Source organism: Aethalodelphis obliquidens, unplaced genomic scaffold, assembly GCF_003676395.1.
Source record: "Aethalodelphis obliquidens isolate GAN/ISIS:26980383/991018 unplaced genomic scaffold, ASM367639v1 scaffold55, whole genome shotgun sequence".
Taxonomy (NCBI): domain Eukaryota; kingdom Metazoa; phylum Chordata; class Mammalia; order Artiodactyla; family Delphinidae; genus Aethalodelphis; species Aethalodelphis obliquidens.
The window spans coordinates 4,246,488-4,268,294 of NW_020837999.1; the positions used below are offsets into that span (position 1 = coordinate 4,246,488).

Here is a 21,807-nt window from a genome sequence, read left to right on the forward strand (position 1 = left end):
GTGTGTGTGTGTGTGTGTGTGTGTGTGTGTGTGTGTGTGTGTGTGTGTAGGTGTAGCAACTGGCATGCCTTCAATTTCACCAGCTGCTTCACAGAAGAGTGGGTGGTGGGTTTCCTCTTCTGTCCCCCTAGTAATGGGTCTCCCTCACCTGGTGGAGACCACTCCTGCACTGACCTAGCCCTACCCTAGCCTCCTGTTCCTGTGGGCATGGAGAGTCGAGTGCCTCCTTCAGAGCAAAAAGGATCTCTGCTATTTCAATGCTGCTTAATGCAGAGGTTTGCTCCACAGGTCCAGGAAGTAGGGGACTGAGAGTACTGCTGGGAATGAGGGAGGAATCTCCCCAATCCTGGCCACGTCCCACTTGCTCAGTGGTTTTGCCTCTCCCCTGGGTGCCTGCTTTCTCTTCTTTCAGCTGCTCTGTTACCCAGGTCTGTTGTTCAGGGAGTGGATGAAAATCACAGGACTTGGCTGCTTATAACTCATGAGCCTTGGTCAGTGGGGATTCTCTGTGGCCCGCGTCCTGGAGAGGGCTACATGTCTCATAAAAGATCTCATGTCATCAGTCTGGTTTCCTAGCATCTCAGGCAACCTGGGCAGTGGAGAGGGGAGTGTGCAGGTTAGGGGAAAGGAGAGGGAGTCTGAAGTGGTGCTCTGTGACCAGCTTGCTAATGGAGCCGGTGCTGGTTCCGTTTAATTGTACGCATCCTTCCATTGTTCCTCCCTGCACTTTAAGCGGGAAGGGGACGCCAGACTGCCACAGCCTCGTGCTATCCCACCCACACTGGCTTTTATCCCAGGGACTATTTTTGACTGTGAACACAGAGGATTTGAATGCCTTTGAAATAAAATGAATGAATAAATAAACAAATAATCTCTCATGGTTTCCTTAAGCTCTCCCGTGAAATGCTGATTGATTCCTTTATTCCTTTTAGCCCTTGTTACAAGAGAGAAGAAAAATCTTCCCTGTCTCCTGTGGGTTAGGCATTAGCTAGGGGTGTGGGTAGGAGTGCGGAGGATACATCTGGGCCTACCTTCTTCATCCCTCTTCTCTCCTCCTGGGAGGCTCCTGGCTTCAGTCATTTCCACTCCCATCCCATAGAAGCCAGAAAAAGGGAGCTTTTCTTCTTTCTTTTCCTTGGTAGGGCTCCTCCAGGCACAGAGAGAAACCGTCGCTACCACTGTGGGTGTGCAATGTGGGGGATGGGAATGGTGGGAGGCCGGTACATCTTTCCAATTAAAATGCTTCCAATTATATCTGACTTAAGATCGGGGAAGCCCAGTTTCAAATCTGAAGGAAACTGGAACTTGATGGCTTATGATATGGAAAAAAAAAGACACTTTTTTAACAGCGGGCAAGTGGATGCCATCATCAGTTCTCCAACCGGCTGGACACGTGAGCAGAGGTAGGCCTCTCTGCCTGCCTCAGACTCGATCATCTCATCCATAAAATGACAACAAGCTCTCCTTTTTGGAGAGGACTACGAGGGTTAAGAAGGAAGCAGCTGAAGGTAGAGTGCCAGGTCCTCCAGTGGGGTGCTTACCCCGCCAGTCATAACCAGCTGGTGTTGGGTGTCTCTGCAGATTCACCTACACCCTCGGGGAGGGCATGTGGTTGCCCCTCAGCAAGAGCTTTGTGATTCCACCAGCTGAACTGGCCATCAACCCCTCAGCAAAGTGTAAGACAGACATGACAGTGATGGAGGACGCTGTGGAGGTCAGGTGAGTCCAGCCTCGGGACGCTGAGGCCCACAATGGGTTTGGGAGGCTGAGTGGGAAACTACCTGAACGCCCAAGGTGCTGGGAAGGGAATCAAGACAAGTTGGAAGGAGAAGTTGGCAGGCCGCCTTCCAATTCCCCAGATGCAGTGCCAGGATCTACGCTACCTGGGTCAATATTGCACACCCCAAGTCTCACGCACCAAGAGAGGTCATAAAATTAGAGCTGATAAGCACTTCCCACAGGCCCTCAGGACTGACAGGCAATAAAGTGTTAATTCCCTTGCCTGAGTTGAGACCTTCTTCTTTGACCAGGAGTTACAGCCTTGGCTTATTTCCCAGAGATGGAGAATGTCCATAATTTGTTCGTTCAAGGCTCAGAGTATGGTTGATCTTTAATATTTGTAAGAGAGAGTAAGACATGATCCGGTTGGCCAGACAGCAACGTGGAATGTGAGGCTACCTGTTGCACCTGGCGTCCCCTGGCCGCCTCCTACCTCCTGCTCTTTCTCCCTACAGAGAGGAGCTGATGACCTCATCCTCCTTTGACAGCCTGGAGGTCCTCTTAGATTCCTTTGGACCAGTCCGTGATTGCAGCAAGGATAACGGGGGCTGCAGTAAGAACTTCCGTTGCATCTCAGATCGCAAGCTGGACTCCACTGGTTGCGTGGTATGTCTGCCCTGTCGAGCTTGTAATTTCAGGAAGAGGGGCCACAGGATAAGACACAATGCAGTTAGAGTTGAAAGCATGCTGTGAGTAAAAGAGAGGGTCAAGATTGAGTCCTCCCTAGTTGTAACTACTGTCTAGTCTACACTATGGATTTTCTTTTGACAGAGATGAGGCATTTATGGAGTCATTTAATCAAGAGGTATTTATGGAGCACCTACTGTGTGTCCTATAACCATCCTAGGAAAATGTCATGAACTATATAGCATGGTTCTTTCGTGCCAGTCTCGCGCTCTAGTTGGTGAGGGATCCCCTCAAACAATTTGAGAACGAATTAACTGCTTAATAGTATAATATTGACTCTAGTAGGAAATAGACTGCACTTACTATAGTAGGAAATTCTAGAAGAAACCTACCTTTGCCAAGAATCAAATTACATTGACTATAATAGGAAATTTTAGAAGACACATACCTAAGGCCAGAATGATGAAAGAAGTAAGTTATGCCAGGAATGGTAGAGAAAAAACAGACATAGGTCCTCTTTGAGACCATGGCAACGAAGTCCTGCTTCCCCAAATGTGGTTTTCTACTTTATCGGCTATATGGACTTTCGCTACGTGTAAACTATGTGATGCTATGAACTAGAAAGACTATTTGGGTTAGAGTGGACCAAGCTATCTCCCATGCCATGGATATGAAGATTGATGGACCCACGCAGGTAAATGGAGGCAGGAGCAGATGGGCAAGGCTTCAGCTCCTGGGGCCTTTATATTAGTTATTTTCATGCCCATCAACACTTATTGTCAGGTTTCAGCCTTCCCTTCTTTTGAGGGCGGAATGATGCAATCCTGACAGAGAGGAGAGGGAACAGGGCAGAGAAGAAAGACAGGAAAGCCATACACAAAGTTGGCATAAAAGAGAGGAAGAGGTGATTCACTGAGACACGTTGTTATGCAGGGTTTCTGGGCAGAGCTGGGAGCTTCCAGCTCTGGAGACGATATGGAGCCTCATCTTGCTTCCCAGTCTGACAGCTGTGCTCTTGTAAAGGGGCCCAGAGCAGGGGCAAGCTGTGAGGATGCTGGGGCCAATTCCATCTTTCACACCCCCTACTTCCCTGTCTCTGAGCACCTGTCCAGGGAGCTATTCTCCATCAAAGATGGATATGTACCTGGGTCCAGAGTGCGACTCTCTCAGCCCAAAGGCCTCCCCAGACTTTCACAGATTGGGCAGCAGTTGGCAGGAGCCTGATTCCTCTGAGAAGGGACAGAAGAGAAAGAAAAGAAAATGGAAAGAGAGAGGGGCTGAAGGGCAGGGAGGCAGAGGACCTGGCCGGTCCATCAAAAGGAAGGGAAGACAGAACAGAGAGGACTACCAGGAAAACACAAAGAAAAGTGCTCTTTAGGTCGTGTCTTCCAAAGGCAGCCAGGAGGTGAGTCGATGTCCCAGGTGCTCCCCTTCCTACAGCTAGTCTGCTTTCAGATGTCTTACGCAATGAGCTTCCCAACCGGCTCCCCCAGGAGACAATTTCACTGTCTAATGGAGTTCCCAGCTGAGACACATTTTTTAAAAACTATTCAACCTGCATGTCTTCATCCAGATTTCAACCTTTCCTTCCTTGCTGCTCTCTCGGGTGGGTCATTATAAGTACTGAAACACTGTGTGTGCACACATGTAAACATCCCTCCCCTACCACCCTCATACGAGTTTGAGCATGCCCGCACATGCACACACGCGCACATGGATATATTCCCCATGTCTTCCCACTTCTCTGCCCTTTCTCTGAGCCCCTCAGGGTTTGCCTTCTGTTGGTGATCCCAGCCCCTTTTAGTTGGCATATTGCCGTGCTGATGTATTCTTGTACTTTTAAGACCGTGCTCTGTGAGACGGAGCTTGCAGGAATAGTTCCGATGAATATGCATTTGCAATAAGGCCGCTGCATTTGTGAATCGGAGCCACTGCAGAAGTCACCCAATTATACCAGCACTTGGCATTAGCATAAGACTTTGAAGTCACTGGCCCATGTGGCTCTTGGAGGGAGATGGGGGCCGGGCCCATTCAACCGACTGTTTCTCATTGGCTGGGAAGCACGGGATCCCTGAGGCAGGAGGACTGGGGCTTGAGAGCTGACGGGCCACCTCATAATCTTGTGACCCTACTGAGAAAAACTTGACGTTGCGCCTGATCTGATTCCACTGGGCATCGGTACCATCCCGCAGCCTTGGTGCGTTAGCCCAGGGCTTCCGTGTCATCTGGAGGAGGACCAGGGACAAGGGCATCAGCTGCAGCACCTGCAGTGTGGAGAGAATCGGGCTCCCTTCCTCCTTCCATCCACATCAACCCTGACATTCAGTTCTCTGAGTGTCGAACTGAAAGGCTTCCCTGGAAAGGCATATGCTTATGAAAGAAGAGGAGGCACTCAGAGCACGCTGGCCCTTAATGAACCTGGGAGAGGGACAGAGATGCGGGAAGAGACAGGTTTGACCGCATATTTTCCTGACTGAGTTCAAGCCAGACAGGTGGGCTTGGTCCACATCAGCTGCTCAACCTTCCTTCTTTCTAGGAAGGCAGGGCATGTCTCTCTGTTATGCATGGACTCCCACAGGGTTAATTGCTACCCAGTTAATTGCCCTGTTATTTATGTAGTCTCTGGGGACAGGAAACAAATACCCGTGAAAGGCATAGCCCTGTACCAGCCTCAGTCACTCTGTTCCAAACCAGACCACTCTCCAACGGCGGGATTGCTGAACGTTTAGATGATTCCTGGAGCAGAGGTCCGCCCCCCACCGCGGACAACAGGTCTTACTCCTACCCATTGTCCTTACTGTGCCAGGGTGGGAGCAGTGGTCCCCACCTGCACAGCACAGGAGTGCCCGTTCTCTGTTCTGTGGAGCCCCAGGGGGTCCTGCAGAGTCCATGTGTTAGTGACCTATTGCTGCTGTAACAAATTACCACAGGTTTGATGGCCTAAAACAACAGCCATTTTATTATCTTACAGCTCAGTAGGTGAGAATCCAATTCCGTGTCCCTGGGCTAACATGAAGGTGTCAGCAGGGCTGCCTTCCTCTCTAGCGGCTCTGTTCCTGGTCTTTTCCAGCTTCTAGAGGCTGCCCGCATTTTTGGGGCTCATGGTCCCCTTCCTCCGTCTTTAAAGCCAGCTACATTGCATTTTCCTGACCATTCTTCTGTAGGACATCTTCTCTCTCTTCTCCTCTGTCCTCCCTCTTGCACTTTTAAGGAGTCTTGTGATTACATTGAGCTCACCTGGTTAACCCAGGATCATCTCCTCATCTCAAGAGCCTTAACTTGATCTGCAGAGCCCCTTTCGTCACAGGTTCCAGGGATTATGTCGCAGGCATCCTTGGTGCCATCAGTGGGAGACAGCAGTGGGAACTGGGGGAGCCTTGGTGGGTAGGACTCTAGTCTCCTCTCTCCCAGCTTTAACCAGAGCATCTCGATTCTTACCAAGCCTACCTATTGAGGTTTAATATAAAACCGTATTTGAAGTTTGAAAATGATTTCCAACACTATAAAACTATTTTTAAAAAATTATAAAAATGGAAAGCCTGTGCTCTAATGCTTCTTCCTTATCTTCACACTCATCCTGACAGTGACCCCCCAGAATGCCTTCTGCTATGTGAGGTGTCTGCACATCCTTAGGTGAGCAGACTGTGGCCTCGGAAGGTGAGAGGTCTGCTGTCCTGCTTGCTCACGTATTGAACACGTGACCTTCCTTGCCAGAGCATTATGCTCTAATGAGCACTGAATTACCCAGCGACCCTGCCGCCCTCCCGTCCACTTGCTGTCCACAATGGTTTCCCACAGAATGTGTCATTTCACCTCTACCGGAGCGCAGATGTGCGGAGACCATTACAGATGACCGTCTCTCGTTCCCTCTGTAGGACAGTAAGCAGGAGGCTATGCCTCAGAGGCTTTCAGAGAAGTGGGGGCAGGAAGCTGAAATAGAAATTTAATTCCATCAGACTTTTCCCCCTTGCTCCTGCATGGCTTGGGCTTACATGTCAAAGCCCATCAAACAGCCGGGGAAATCATTATTTATGAAAAGAATAAGACTGCCGTGTTGTAAAAAAGAACCTATTTCGAGTAGGCATTATGGTTGCATGTCTTATGAATCATCCAGGTAAGGCAAGGCAGGCTCAGCTGTAGAAAGTTGTTCCTCTTCTCCCAGGGGCCCTGAATACACTCCTGTGTCCATCAGTCATATGCATCTGCCAGCAGAGCCTCCACCTCATAACCTGGAACTGAGGTGTGTGTGTCTCAGGCTGAGTAAGATTTGACTAGACTCCTAAGTAATGAATCAACCAAAAATCATTGATAGAAACAGAGGGGAAAGACAGTGAAGAAAAGGAATTGAATGGGGAGAATCATTTAAATCTCATTAGCACATTATGCTTTAGACCAGTGATAAGTCAAGAAGCCATGAGCATCACATGAAAGACGATTAACCTTGTGTGTTTTAGGGGTCACTGAAATATGAGCTCATATATTAGACTTTCTTGATGGGTGAGGGTTGTTGCCGTAATACATGGAGTTTTCTTCCTGGGACTGCTAAATGTAACCTATGCGAAGAGGGGTTAATGTCTGACCTTGGGGCTCAATCCTGAGCAAACAGTTCTCTTTTAAGGAAGAAGTGAAGGGATTGTCCACAAGCCGGGAGAAGAGAATGGCCAGCACTTGCAGAGGGAAACTACAAGCTCCTCCTGGAGGCCAGATTTCTCTCCTGACAACTGGTCTCTAGCTGCAGATACTTCTAGGAAGAGGCCATGATTTGGAACGTATAGTTTCTTTGTGTTTAGATATAGATTTTGAGGAGCTCAACATGTGACTATAACAGCACATGAAACATTCAGGCAAAAACAAAAGCAAATTTATACCGTGGGAAACTTGATTGGTTAGACTCCTTGGGGATGGGAGTTCTGGTTCAGCAAGGGTTAAGAAGAAAACTCTATTTTTAGTTTCAGCTTCCTTTTTTTGAAATCTTTCAAAAATGTTTTACTCTGAACTGCAGCCCAAGTAAGTTACAGTTCAGTAAAGATAATTGCATCTTTTTTAGTGATTGAGGATCTTGTCTTGCTTTCAAGGTCATTGCTCTGGACAGTTTGCAGTGTTTTGTCCTATAAATATATGCACCCATAATACAGTGTGTGTGTGTGTGTGTGTGTGTGTGTGTGTGTGTGTGTGTGTGTGTGTGTGTGAAGAGAAGGGGAGAGAGAATATTAGGCTGGATCTAGAAATCCATAATTGATTCCAGAATGTACTCAAGGAATTGCCTAAGACAGTTGAACAAACAAACAACAGATCTATGGGATTGCTTTATTTTGTTGACACATTGACTTTATTCTTTAGCAATTCCAAAGATCCAGCTTTTCTCACACTTGAGAAGCAGTATGCCAGAGTGGAAGGGACACAAATGAACACTGGGGTCAGATAGAACTAGGTCCAAATTCTGATTCTGCCATTTTCCACCTCTGTGACCTTAAACAAGTTACTACTAATCTTTCTGAGTCTAAGTCTGTTCACTTATAAAATAAGGGGAAAAAAGTCTAATTGTGAGATTGAAGATAATTTACGTAGATTGTCCTGCACATGGAATTGCTTAATTCCCAATAGCTGTTATTATTATTTTTAGCTTTACTTAAGAGAAAAGAAATCCAACTTGGACAAGGCAGCTGTCTTCTTTACAAATCTCCTACAAAAGGGTAAACATCAGGTGGTCCAATCTGGCACAGCGATGGTTATCTAGACACCAGGGCCAGACAAGATGTGGATGTGCCGGGTTTGGGGGTTCTGGAACAAAGCCTGCTCGGGTTTCATTTGGTGACGTCTTTGTCGAACATCACGCCTGATGGGGCATTCTGAAAAGAAAGCAGGTGGTTGAGGCGATGGGGAGTGCTGGCTAGTGACTGAGATGGCTAAGCTGGTACCAGGGTTGAAACCACGTGAGGTGGGATAACAGAAGCGCTGGCGTTGTCTCTACTTGGATGGCTCTTCTCAAGCTTTATAGAAGGAAAAAAGAACTCATGGCAACCAGTGCAGCCCATTTAATTCCAGTCAAACTTCTGTGTTTCAATACCCACCATGTCCCTGCCTGGGCAGCTTCACAGCGGTGAAGCCAGCTCCCTTCTAGTCGCACATCTGGCCTAACAGCTGGGTGGCCAAGAAAGTGGGTGCGTGGAGGGGGCTAAAGAAATGTGGGGTGCAATCCTCAGCCGCCTCATTGGCTCGTTTACCATCATCTGAAACATCTGGGTGTGTACAGCGTGAGGCAGCCCTTGGAAACATCCTTAAATGCTGTCATCTTCCAGCACTCCAGCTGGCTCCCTGGGGAGAAAGGGGATGGACCAGGCTGAGAGCCTGGCAGGCTCATGGTGGGGGGGCATTTGTTTGGGAAATTGCAGAGTTAGTGTCAGCAAACAGTGCCCATCCTGCTGTGATCTTCAGTTGGGAAGCATGGAGAGAGGGGAGGTGGGTTTTCAGAGGCACACCTGTGACAGCTGCAGGCTACTAGGCCAAGGTGCTTGGCAACCAGGAGCTAGAGCCAGACAGGCAGCAGCGCAGGAGAGGAGGTGTTTAACACTGTTCTACCGAGTTTTAAAAGGCTTTATTTTGCTGTTTGGTTTTAGTTTTGGAGGAGTGTTTTAGCTAGCTGACAGTAGGTGTATAGCAGTCACTAAAATCAGGTCAGATCTACACAGACCCCCAGCTGTGCCCCATATAAGCTGCTGGACCCTGGGCAAGTTATCTTTCCCCTTCCAGCCTGTTGGAAGGAATCAACAGCAATGTAAACGTAGAGTATTTTTTTGCATTGGCTTTTAGATGGAATCCAGTGCAGTAAGAAGTTCATGCGTTAATTGGCAGTGTTAACAGTTTCCAGGTCTGTTAAATGAGGATAATACAGGGTGCTGTGAGATGAATACCTAAAGCACATAGCCTAGCGCCCGGCTACTAGTAAGTGTTCAGGCAACAGTGACTGTGTGGGAGAACCTGATTGTGCTGTGAGCTGGTGATGGTGCAGCCTGCCAAGGTTTCAGGTGCGGTCCTGCCGTGATCAGCCATGTGACATTAGGGAGGTCAAGCTTTCTGTGCCCCCGTTTCTTCACGTGTGAAGTGAGGATGATCAGCCCGCTTACCTTATGGGATGCTGTGAGGGTTGCGTGAGTAAGACGCAGGAATATTAGACACTGCCTGGCTCGTCGTGGATCCCCTGTGAGTGTTCCAACTGCTCACCGAGCCTTTTCGTCTTGCCTGGGACCTGACTGATTATTTCTTCCTGCATTATCTCTTCTGCTGTCATTCTTGGGTAGTTTATTGAGGACGTGGTGGTCCAGAAAAGCTCAGCGTTTTACACTGAGTGTCCAGGGAACTGGGATAAAGCCCAAACCCAAGTATGGCACCTGTGGGTGCTCATGTAGCAGGTACCCTGGTCTGTGCATCTTCCTCAGGGCATCCTTGAGGTGGGAAGGTCATGAGTACCGCCACGCTCACTAGGAGAGAGTGGCTCCGTCCAAGGTCACGGAGAAAGTCCACTTCCTGCTGCCGGCTGGCAGCCCTGGCTCAGTCCGCTTCCTCCAACATTGCCATCCGGTACCAATGTTGACAAAGTGCTTTGGACGTCAAAAATAAAGTCCTATTAATCCTAAGTCCAAACAGCAGCACCCCCTTCCCCTAGCCCAAAGGAGTCTCTTCTAGTGCATTTTAATTCAGGCCCATCACTTCCGCTCTCCTGCCCGCCTGAGGCCCAACTGGGAGGCCAGCACACCTTGGCCCTGTCTTGCTGCAATGCTCCCTTCCATCCTGCTGGTAGGAATCAGCTTTAATGCAAATGTGTGTGATCTGTGCCCAGAGAGAAGAAGCGAGATGTCAAAAAAGGTCACTTGCTTTTATAGGGAGTCCAGCATAGTGGGAAACTCGTGCATTACTTACCAATGTTGATGGTTTCAAGGCTGAATGCTAAAAATAGGCATCAGTGGTTACACTCTGGTTCCCAGAGAACCCAGGTCCCGGGTTCACCCACCTGTGTGGATGCTTTCTGATTGTGCCAGTGCCCATCCGGACTCAGCCCCATGAAGGACAGCTCTGGTTGCTATGACCGCCACATCGGGGTGGACTGCTCTGATGGCTTCAACGGTGGCTGTGAGCAGCTGTGTCTGCAGCAGATGGCGCCCTTCCCGGATGACCCCGCTGTGTACAACATCCTCATGTTCTGCGGGTGAGTTGAACTGCCCATGAGGCCAACCGGCTTACTGGGATGAGGGACTTTCAGGAAAGTAAACTGATGTGAACTGGTCACTCTAGGCCAGCCCTTAGGCTCTGAGGAAAGAGCCTTCAGGACTGGAAAAGGGGTATTTTTAAAGTCAGAGTTGGAAGGACCCTTAGGGGAAATCTAGTGTCACCACTGAAAATGAGGAAACTGACCTAGGGGTTTACCTAAATCATTGCCTGCTTACACCAGAATTTCCAAACTGTGTTTGTGGTGCTATGTTAATTGTTTTGTGACAAAAGGATTCCACGGTCCAAAAACTTGGGAAGGATTGTGTGAAACTAATCAATTATCAAAGACGGGACATGCTGGATTGTTGCCAAAAGCCAGTGCCTGCTGCATAATCATGAGAAGATTATTCAGTGGACTAATAATGTTATTTTATTGTATTTCATTTTATTTTCTTTCTTTGCAAGTGGCAGTTTTCCTGTTTAGTTTCTTGTAAAATCCCATTCCATAAATGGAAGCTTGATCTCAATTTTAAAGTCTCTATAATGTCATCATTATGGTTGACCCACTTCAATTAATGAGGTAAATTCAGCCAAAGTTGCATAGAATTTATTTATTTAATAAACATATATTTGAGCACCCACTTTGTGCAGACAACCTAGTTAGGTGTCAGATATAGGAGACACAGTAGGATGTGAGGTCTGGTCTCCTCTCTCTCAAAGGAGTTTACGATGGGATGTGCGGCCACGAGCACAAAGGAGAATGGGGGAGATGGCAGTGTGAAAGGGCAAGTTGTCAAGATGCTCAGGATGGACTAAGAAGGAGCCAGCCAAATTTAAAATTCTTTCCAGAAACACTGTGTTATGGCTCAAGGAAGGAACCACTGTATCTTGTCCCAGACCTCAGCTGGTGCCATAAAGTCCTTTGTGGGTCTCAAATCAGGTCTGTTGCCTGGACTAATACAGTAGGTCCCTAACTGGACTTTCTTTCCTATTTCGTCAGAATTTGGTACCCATGTACCTTTAGCACTCTCCAAGCCACTATATATAGCCTGCCAAAAGAAGTCCTTGATTTGAGGTTCTTTAGAAAGACCAAATCACATGCACTTATAATTAAAGAGCTCTGCTCACACCTGTTCACACGATAGGTAAATGGTGAATGGGGAAAACAAAGTTACATTAACATAGGCTTCATTTGTACCTCTGCTAATGACGATAGCAGCATTTAATGAGCACCTACTATAGGCTAGGCACAACGTAAGTTCTTTGAGTTCAGTATCTCACTTAATCTTCTCAGTAACCCAACAAAGCAGCTACTGTTTTTCTCACTTTTACAGATGTGGAGTTCAATCAGCTAATTCAAGGTAACCCAGTAAAGGGCGGCGTAATTGCCATGATAATATTGCTTCTCACCACTTAAAACTATGATAATTTGTTCCTCTATATAGAACAGAGTTCTTTATCTTATTGCAACAATTACTATAGATAGCAATAAATGATGTGTTCTAATGTCATGAACATCTATAAATTCCAAATTTGGTATGTTTCTAAGGAGAGATCCAAATTAAATCAATATGCTTTTAAAATGACAGCTTTATCAAAGCTGTTCTTACTTGAACGAACAAATAATGTTCTTCTCACTATAACTACAAATAAAGTCCAATTAATGACTTACGGGTTATTGACCCATATCTACCAACATCAGTATTGCTCTTCCATTAGAGTAACTGCACATGTTTAATGGGGAGGATATCAAGGAGGTGTCCACACAACATGCCCTAACATCTCTTTAGTTCAGGAATGCTACTCTGAATTAAGGGGGAGTTAATCTTATGTTTGGATATATTCAAACAGAGCACAGCAGCAAGATGATCAATCTTTTTAATTTCTTAGCTGACTTGTCACAGGACCAGGTTAGAAGGTTATTAATTTCTTAAGCACAGTGTCATTCTTTTTGCTGCCTAATTACCCTCCAAACAAATGCAGGGTCTGGCCATGTAGATTGGTCTGGAGAAAGACTCTAGAATACTTTGTATTTAAATGTGTTAACTCATTTATAAGCTTATATCCAGTGATTCTTACTCAGACCTATCTGGGAAATCCTACATTTATTAGAGGAGAAAGAACTGCAAAGCTCTGGAAGCACTTATCCGCGAAGGAAAGGTGAGAGGCTCTGTATGATCACATAATGCAAGAAGACTCGGTTTATAGACCTAAGAAACTGAGTTATATAGGGGACAAAATCAAATCAGGATACTCATAATCTTTGGCTATCCAACATTCTCCCAAGGCATTTTTTTCCAATCTGTTGGGTTGCATTGGCTGCATGGCTCATTGATGGAATAACTTCTTATCTTGAGCTTTCCACCATGCTAGGTGCATCGAGGATTACAAGCTTGGTGTGGATGGACGCTCTTGCCAGCTCATCGCAGAGACCTGTCCAGAGGGAGGTGACTGTGGGGAAAGCAGAGAGCTCCCCATGAACCAGACCCTCTTTGGGGAGATGTTCTTTGGTTACAACAACCATTCCAAGGAAGTGGCTGCTGGACAGGTGCTGAAAGGAACATTCAGGTGAACCCCACGTCCATAGCACTGGTTATTCAGGACTGTTGATGGGTCTCTTCTCTGATGGGCCTTAAAGTCAGCATAAAGTCTTGTATCTTGGATCCAGGTAACTGTGACCCTAAAAGGATAGGTTATTTTCTCTCCCCTGGTCTTTACTAGGTTCACACTTCTCCTTCCAGAACCCAAGAACCCTGAACAGTAAAGTGTTAAAATAAATTTTTACCTTGCCCAGGCAGAGACTACAAGATTTTCCATGGAAGCCACCACAAAATGCTCAGGTTCTATCATCCCTCTGAGTCTTGGCGAATGAGTCAATCTAGCAAATCTAGCATAGGTCCTCAGTATGGTCCAAGAATCCCTGAGGATCCCTGAGATCCTCTCAGGGGATATTCAAAGTCCTCCCTTTTCCAACTACAGAGAGGATGGGTTTCCTTCATATACTTCAATCCAAACAATATATTGCAATAAGTTGAATGCAGAGGTGAGAATTCAGCTGTCTTCTATGAAATCAGACATTTAAAAAACTTGCAAAAAATGTAAAATAATGCCACTTGTCTCATCATTTTTCAAGACATGTTAATATTTAATGGATTTATTATTGTCATCTAAAAATATATCAATAAATATTTTTTAATTTTTTCTTTCAATTTCTAATATGGTAAATGTTGATAGATATAATCTACATAAACAAAAGCTACTTGGGGCCTTCAGTTATTTTTAAGAGTGTAAAGGCGGGTTTTGAGAACAAAATGTTTCAAACCACTGACTTAGAATATTTCTAGGAAATTCTCCATTTGACCCCTGTCCCTAATCTATCTTAGGTTATTTGAATACATCATCCTCAGAATCCATGCATTTCAGGAGATGATGGTGGTGGTGATGATGATGATGATGATGATGATGATGTTGAAAGTGTTATAATATGGACCAGCAGTTGATAGCAAGCTAGGTCTGGACTCTTACAGGCAAACTGATAGTAAACTTTCGAGGTATTTTTTGGAGTCAGTTGTGTTTTCTGTTACAGACAGTAGACTTTACTAAAATTTCCCCTTTTAGCCTGGGACCTCATTTGCCAATGGCAAGCAGTGAGGTGTCATAATGAATATTGTGGTGGCTTCATTTGCCCAGATCTTCTGGAGAGGGGATCAGGGGGTAGGGACTGGTGTGGGATGGGGGGAAGAATATTCTCGATCTTGTAAGTAGACCTTTTCAGCTGGTTTATTTCTCATCTCCCTCAGCCCTTGCCATACTTCTCACACTCGTGTCTTGCTCCAGACATGTACCTTGAGTGGGGTCCAGGGTGAGGGAAAGTTTTTGGTCCATTGTGGGTTGAGACATAGATCACTCACCAAAGAGTGGTGTTCACTTGAACACTCAGAGATGAACGTCGGCCTCTGTTTCCAGGCAAAACAACTTTGCTCGAGGTTTAGACCAGCAACTGCCAGATGGTCTTGTGGTGGCCACTGTCCCCCTGGAGAATCAGTGCCTGGAGGAAATCTCGGAACCAACCCCGGACCCAGACTTCTTGACTGGTGAGTGTGCCACACACCTTACTTAACTGGCAGAAACAAACAAGCAGCTCCCTGTGATGCTGTGAGCTCAAGACGCTTGACCTTGCTTATTTTGGTTTCAAAGCCAGTGATTTTCTTGATATGTGATAAAAGCTCAGTCCTAAAACTGAACACTAGTAGGATTATTTGTCAGTGAAACGGCCAATATTATCACATAATTCTCTGCAAAATGGCCATAATAATACCTTTCCCTGCTAGTCTTATTGGGATGCTTTGAAAACAAATGAAATAATAGATATGTAAGAGTTCAGAGTTCTCAGTGGATTAGAGGAAGTGACTAGGTCACAGGAGAGGTAGAAAGAAGGTAGATTGCTTAGAGCCTAAGTATCTGTCATTGGTTCCCCGGCAAGTGCTTCTAGAGCAGTGTGAGAGAGTAGAGAATGCTAGAGCTTTGTTGTCAGACGACCCTGGGTTTGACTCCTGGCTCTGCTACTTTCTAGCTGTGTGACATTAGACAATACAGTCTCTTGGGGTCTCATGGCCCCCATAATAAGATGGGGATCATAACACCTGTCACTCAACGTTGCTTGGAGCCCAACGGCACTCTTCTCCTCGGCTCACTGTGGAACGAAGGTATGGGCTGATTGGGAGAGGCAGGAATACTAGCGGTCATTTCTCCTTTCTGTGCCACTAAACACCCCCAGTTAGCACCTCCTGGACCAAAGAAGGCATTTCAAAGTGTTCCAGGGACCCTTAAGAGGCAGCCAACCGGGAACTCAGCATCACCTACTAGGAGTCTCGACATCAGCTCTTCCACTGTCAGCTTTGTTCATTTCTCCATTACTCCTCTCCCTTCTTCATTCTATGTCTTCCTTATTCTAGACCCTTCTCCCCTTTATTTTCCCCTTTTCTGAAGAATAGCTTGAACTGAGTGTAAGCCTTTTTCAGATATCAAGTTATGTCCGAAAATTTCATTTAGACCGGAATGGGATTAGAAGTAGGTCTGTCTGAGTTAGTATAGCATAGTGATCACTAGCTTAGGCTCTGAATCCTGACAGCTAAGCTCAGTTCTTCACTGGCTGTGTGATCTTGGACAAGTTACTTACCTTCTCCATGGCTCAGTTTTTTACCTGTAAACATGGATATTATAGTATTATCTTTCTTATAGGATTAGTATGAGGAATAAATATTCATGAAGTTCTAAAAACAGTTCCCGATACATACTGAGATGTATGTTTATTAAATATATAAATATACCAAGGAAGAAAGAAAATATGAACATTCAAACTACCAAACTGTGCTTTCCTTATAGAAGAAGGAAAGGGAGCAAGGGAGAAAACAATTAGATATATTCTGGACCAGAAATAAATCTCATCGAAATAAGCTGCCTTCTAAAAGATCACACACACACATACACACACACACAAACCTGAAAAAATTAAAGTGCACCTCTGGGTGTGTCCTGAAAGCCTACGTCTCTAGTGTTTGGCAATCTGGCTTTCTTGTTTCCATGTCATTGGCTGAGAAACACTTGCTGGGTGTGTGTAAAATGCCTTGTAAAGGAGGTGTGAGATGGTGCACAGAAGCAGGACAGGCTCCACACTGCCAATAAACTACCTGGCTTCTGTTTAAAGAGTCACCAGGGCAACTCTCTCACACATTAGAACTTACATGGAAGTGAGATTTCAGTTGTCAGGCTGGGAAGACACAGAGTAGTCCTGGATGCTACCTGAGCTTTTTGGGGAGGAGAGATCTGAGAAGCATCAGAAAAACATGTGCCTGAATCTCCATCTTTGGAAATAAGAAAAAGATCCAAACTTTGTTCAAATCCACAAGAGAAACTTCTTTCTTCCCTGTGCCCTTGGACCTCTCCTGATTTGGTATATCAGAGGCAAAAGGAGTGGAAGGATGTCCTGGTGGGACCTTTCCTTTTTCATGGTCTTGAGACAGTGACATTCCTAAAAGTACAGAGAGAACTTTTCTTGACCTGCTAGTTTTCTACCCAGCCTTTCTTTTTACTGTATTTTGATTAAGAAGTGATACCAGTTAGTCCAAGAGCAGGTATTTCCTTTGATGTAAGAAGGAATCAGTCTTGTTTTTCAAAGCCCAGAATAACTAGAAGAATCAGTTAGAGATGGTTGACTACTTTTCTTCCATATTTATTTCCTAATTCTGGTAACATTTTAATTATATCTTTCTTGAGAGTCATACAGAGAATGTCATATCATGCCGCACTATGTGCTATTATAGGTCACAGTCCCCATAAACCTACAAGCTTAAAAGGTTTTTGGGCGAAAGTGATCTTCAGGTTCTTCTATATCAGCATTTTCAAGCATGTTTTTTTCATGAAAAACCAGCCCTCCACTCATAAATAGGTTCTATCTTCAAATAATTTGGAAGTAGCATCTACCTCTCAGCAATCTGCAGCACCTGAGCATGGAACAGATTCCAAGAAGTCCTGCACTAAAGAAATACCTTTCACTTTACTTAGCCCGGCAATTCCCAAGTCTATTTAACTAGAGAATCCTTTTACACATAACAGCTATTTCGAGCTTTCAGAATTATTGGCTTAAAGAATGTACTGGAAATTTTCTGATGTATGTGTTTTATCTTGCCGATTACCTTCTTCCTTACCAAAACAATTAAGAACTCTTATGCTTTACAAGCCTTTTTGGTGTTATAAGTTGTGTGGAAATAAATGAAGACCAACAAAATGAAAACAGGTGAAGGCTATTTACACACAGCAAGGGAGTCAGCCACCATCACTTGCGTTTTGGCAGAGACTGAGAGGCAGGCAGAGAAGTAGGAAAGCTTCAGAGTGGGAAAAAGGGAGGGCTTCAGATATGCCCTGATAGGCATGTAAGCTGTTGGCAGGTGATCCAACTAACCAGGAGTGAGGTATTCTTAGGTAAATGTTTAGGAGACCTATTTGACTTTCTCTGGTGGAACCTAACTTGGAAGCAAGAACAAAAATTAGGGAAGCTGTCAGTTATTAATCAAGTCCTGGTGAGTTTGGCCTGATTGTTACAGGGGTTATTATTTGGCTTCCTGAACTAGAAGAGATGGTGGTCTGACTTCCTACAAGTCTGACTTAGAGACGGTAGATTAGCTTCTTGGGCTGGTTGCTGTAGATAATAGGGTGGTTTGCTGGGCTGGTTGCTGCAGATTGTGGGTCAGAGTTCTGTTTTTACATGCGGTCTGGCCATCATCCATTTGTATTTTCAGTCTCTCAGCTGAGAAAAAAAAAGAGTCCAGAGGCAGATCAAGGAGGAAGAGGAGGCTGCTGGTCACATTCATGGGTCCGATGGGCACCATAATCACGGAATCTTAAGCATCCCCTTGACATTTCAATAAAATAACAGGAGAAAACTAACTTTCTTTTCTTTTCTTTCTTTCTTTTTCTTTCTTCCTTCCTTCCTTCCTTCCTTCTTTCCTTCCTTCCTTCCTTCCTTCCTTTCTTTCTTCCTCCCTCCTTCCCTCCCTCCCTTCCTCCCTCCCTTTCTTGTTTCCTTCCTCCCTTCTTCTTTATTCTTTCTTTCTTTCCTACCTTGCCTGCCTGCTTGCTTTCCTTCTTTCCTCCCTTCTTTCTTTGTTTCTTTCTTTTTCTATCACATAGGTCTATTCAGTCATTCTTTTTTCAAGCATATGTAGGGAAAAATAATGTTCTTTCTTGAGAAAACAGATATTTTGTTTGGAAAAAAAGTCATTCACAAATGTATCACAAATAATAAAATGAAATAAAAAACTGGGACTAACCGCATTGCAAGGGCACACCGAGAAAGAATCCTATGACTCAGCAAGAAAATAGATATTTTTAAATATCCCTTTCCTTTTAACTAATGGAAATATTATCTGTAAGTGGGCACAGAACAACATTTCCCAAGAATTAACAGTTATATAACTGTTTCCCTGACTATGGTGCAGCATAAAGGCACTCAGTAGAATTGTTGTTTAGCAGTGAAGTAATGGAGTTTGGTTGTTTGGCTCATCCTGGGCGAATGTGGGACACTGTCATCCCTGCCCACCGCCAACACCCGTGCTTCTTTTATTTTCCCTTCCCTCTACTGACCTGAACTAAGGCCTGGGAATTTATAACAAAAACGTCAATTAACAAATGTCAAGTTCACACAATTAGAAGTGATGAGAGAGAGGTAGGGAGGAGGGTGACAACATTATGGAAACCATGTATGTATACGATGTTTTAGCTTTTCTCAATGTGCTTTTATACCCGTAACTTTATTTTGTCCTGACAACCTACCTGTAAAGTAGGCAGGATGAATACTATCATCCCCACTTTTCAGATACGAAAACTGAAAGAAAGGAGTTGCCTAGCCCCAAGTCACACAGCTGGTTGGAATCACAGAATTGAAAAGGAAACAAGGGGTCATCTGAGCTAAGCCGCTCACTTTACAGATGCAACAACTGAGAATCGCAAGGTCCCCTGGGCAGGTAGCCAGAGAGGAAGCTCAGGCCAGTTGATTGGCAGGCAGAAACTGCCCCCTTCGGCAGCATGGGTGCCTTAGAACTCCCGCCTCCTGATTTCCTGCCCTTTTCTTTTCCTGCTAGGAAACAAGTCCATTAAAGGGAATGTTTCCTGATATACTGAAAAATCTTTATCGGGCTCGCTATCTTTTTATTAATAGAGTTTCTGAAATAACAGCAAGCTGATGAGCTAGCATCACTAGAGAATGCATACTACGTAGAACAGTTTTACAAAACATGCACATTATAACTCGAATGAAACGTACCTTGGAGGTATGTGACTGGAGTCTTAAACCTGTAAAGTTAGAATTTCCTTTATACGCTTTTACAATTGACATAAAGGCGAAAAGCCAGCGTATGCAGAAGTATGACTGCCGTCACAAAGCTTAATGCCCTAACAGAAGAGCATTTGAAAGGAAAATTGCTGAAAACCTTCTTTTAGTTTCAAGTAACTTATCTTTGATTACCTGAGATCAGATTTAAGCAATTGATTCAATAAGCACCTCTTCTGACCTTTTTTCCTGTTTTTCTACCGATAATTATTCCCATATGATTCACACAGAAATGGAAATTTGGCAATCACTCAGCTAATTTGATCAGAGTTGACAAGCAGCTAATTAATCCTACCTACTCTTCATCCAGTTTAGGCACTAAATTAGTTGATTTAGCCTGAAGGAAGCATGGGTCAAAATGGCAGGATAATTCACTACATATGTATTATTGCCATTATATTTACACACACACACGCTCACTGTCTATCTAAATTTATCATATATGTGGCCATTATATTTGCATATGTACATATATACGCACACATGTGCATACATCAGGCATAGAAATGAAGCCAAAATTGGTGCTCTAAACTTAGCAAGGTGATTTTTTAATTTCCTGTGGCCTAATTATTTTGTTTCTGTAGCATTTTATATTTATAGTAATGGCTAGAATTCAAGTAGAGTGCCACTCTTTCTACAAGGTGTTCCAGCAAGAACAGCTCATTACAACATCACTAAGAGGCTACAAGGATATATTTATTGAGAGTGACCTTGGATAAGTAACTTGGCTTCCCAGAGCCTCAGTTTTCCCATCTGTAAAATAGGGACCACAAATAAAGTGCCTATCATGTGTCTTGCACATAGATGACACTCAGTATAGGGCCCATTCCTGCCCCTTACTAACTTAGTCATGCTGACACTGTCCCTCCTGGTAAAGACGAAACAAGCATTATCAGCTTCAGAGTAATTAAAACTTAGATACGGAACACAAATCAGTTAAGTGGGACACAACAATCGATGTTATCAGGAACTTGAGCTGAGTCAATTATTGCAGCTATTAAAGAGTGTAAAAACCTGTGTGTTACAGTAAGCCCAGAGTTTCACATGAGTTTATTAAGGGAGTATTGTAGTAGAATAGTTACGAACCCTGTTCTGGTCTCAGACACATCTGGAACTTTATCCTGGCTCTACCTGGTGGCCTAGGGCCCTTGTGCAAACTCCTGTCTAAGCTTCAGTTTTCTCATTTATAAGATGCAGACAATAACACCTAGTTTACAAGGATCATATGACTATATACAAAGTGCTTAGCTGAATGCCTGGTACGGAGTATAGGGTCAATAAGTGATAGCTGTTGTTACTATGATTCCAGAAATTTTCTCCATCCAAAAATGCTTTCTCATTTCCTCACAATTACACCCCCTAAGCCAGTAGACTTGGGACTTGAGAATCCACTACATGCACTGAGCCCGCATTTCCTCTGTCCCTAGGGATGGTGAACTTCAGTGAGGTGTCCGGATACCCCGTCCTGCAGCACTGGAAGGTCCGCTCTGTGTTGTACCACATCAAACTCAAACAAGTGACCGTCTCTCAGGGTGAGCACAACTGCAAGCCATCCCTCCCACCTGCTCCTGGGGTGTGGCATTCCTTCCCAAGGGCACAAGCCTTTTATCAATGTTGAAGATGCCATCCAAAATGTAGCCATTCCACGAGATCTATAACCTAGTCACTCGATTCACCCTTCAGGGCAAATGGCTGGAATCGGATCATTTTCTTAGCATAGATTAAATTGCAAGTCTTATCTTGGATAATAGAAGAGATGGAAAGGGCAAGGCGGGAACCACTGGAGATAAATTTAAACACTTACTTTATCATATTTCCTGGAGTCACCCAGTGTATAGAGAGGATATGCGAAAGCAAACTTTTTATAAATTGACAGAATAAAACTTTCCAAGTGCAAAGAGTATACTTTACTATACCTTAGAGGTTCTATATGATGAAAGAAATAAGGGAAAGAGAGCAAGAAAGAGGAAGGGGAGTGGAAAAATAGAAAATAGCTATGGTTCCTAAAAGCAAGTAAGCAAGATAGATGGATAGATAGATAGATGAATGTAGCTTTATCTACATCTATGTTTTATATATATAAAGATATGTATATATATCTTTATATCTAATAAGTTAAGGAGTAGTGAATTCTGAACTTAGGATAAATTGTTCCAAAACAGAAAAATGAGGCACCTTGTATAAGTATTCTTCAAATCTTAGTGATAAATAGAGAGTTGTGAAGAGAAGTGAGACATATACTAGAGAAAGAAGAGGCATTAAGGATATAAAACATCTCCAAAGTACACAAAGGGACTCAGAACTTTTTA

General features: G+C 44.4%; 1 protein-coding gene across 3 annotated transcripts in view; it reads left to right on the forward strand.

Moving 5' to 3' along the window:
• The window catches only part of ASTN1 (astrotactin 1), a 332,481-nt gene that overhangs the window by 232,170 nt on the left and 78,504 nt on the right, over positions 1–21,807 (forward strand). For all 3 annotated transcript variants that reach the window (XM_027086238.1, XM_027086239.1, XM_027086237.1), the window contains exons 10-15: positions 1,582–1,719; positions 2,235–2,385; positions 10,443–10,609; positions 12,985–13,179; positions 14,578–14,705; positions 20,926–21,030. In XM_027086238.1, coding sequence (XP_026942039.1) covers positions 1,582–1,719; positions 2,235–2,385; positions 10,443–10,609; positions 12,985–13,179; positions 14,578–14,705; positions 20,926–21,030 — 884 coding nt within the window. The remainder of the gene's footprint in view (positions 1–1,581; positions 1,720–2,234; positions 2,386–10,442; positions 10,610–12,984; positions 13,180–14,577; positions 14,706–20,925; positions 21,031–21,807) is intronic.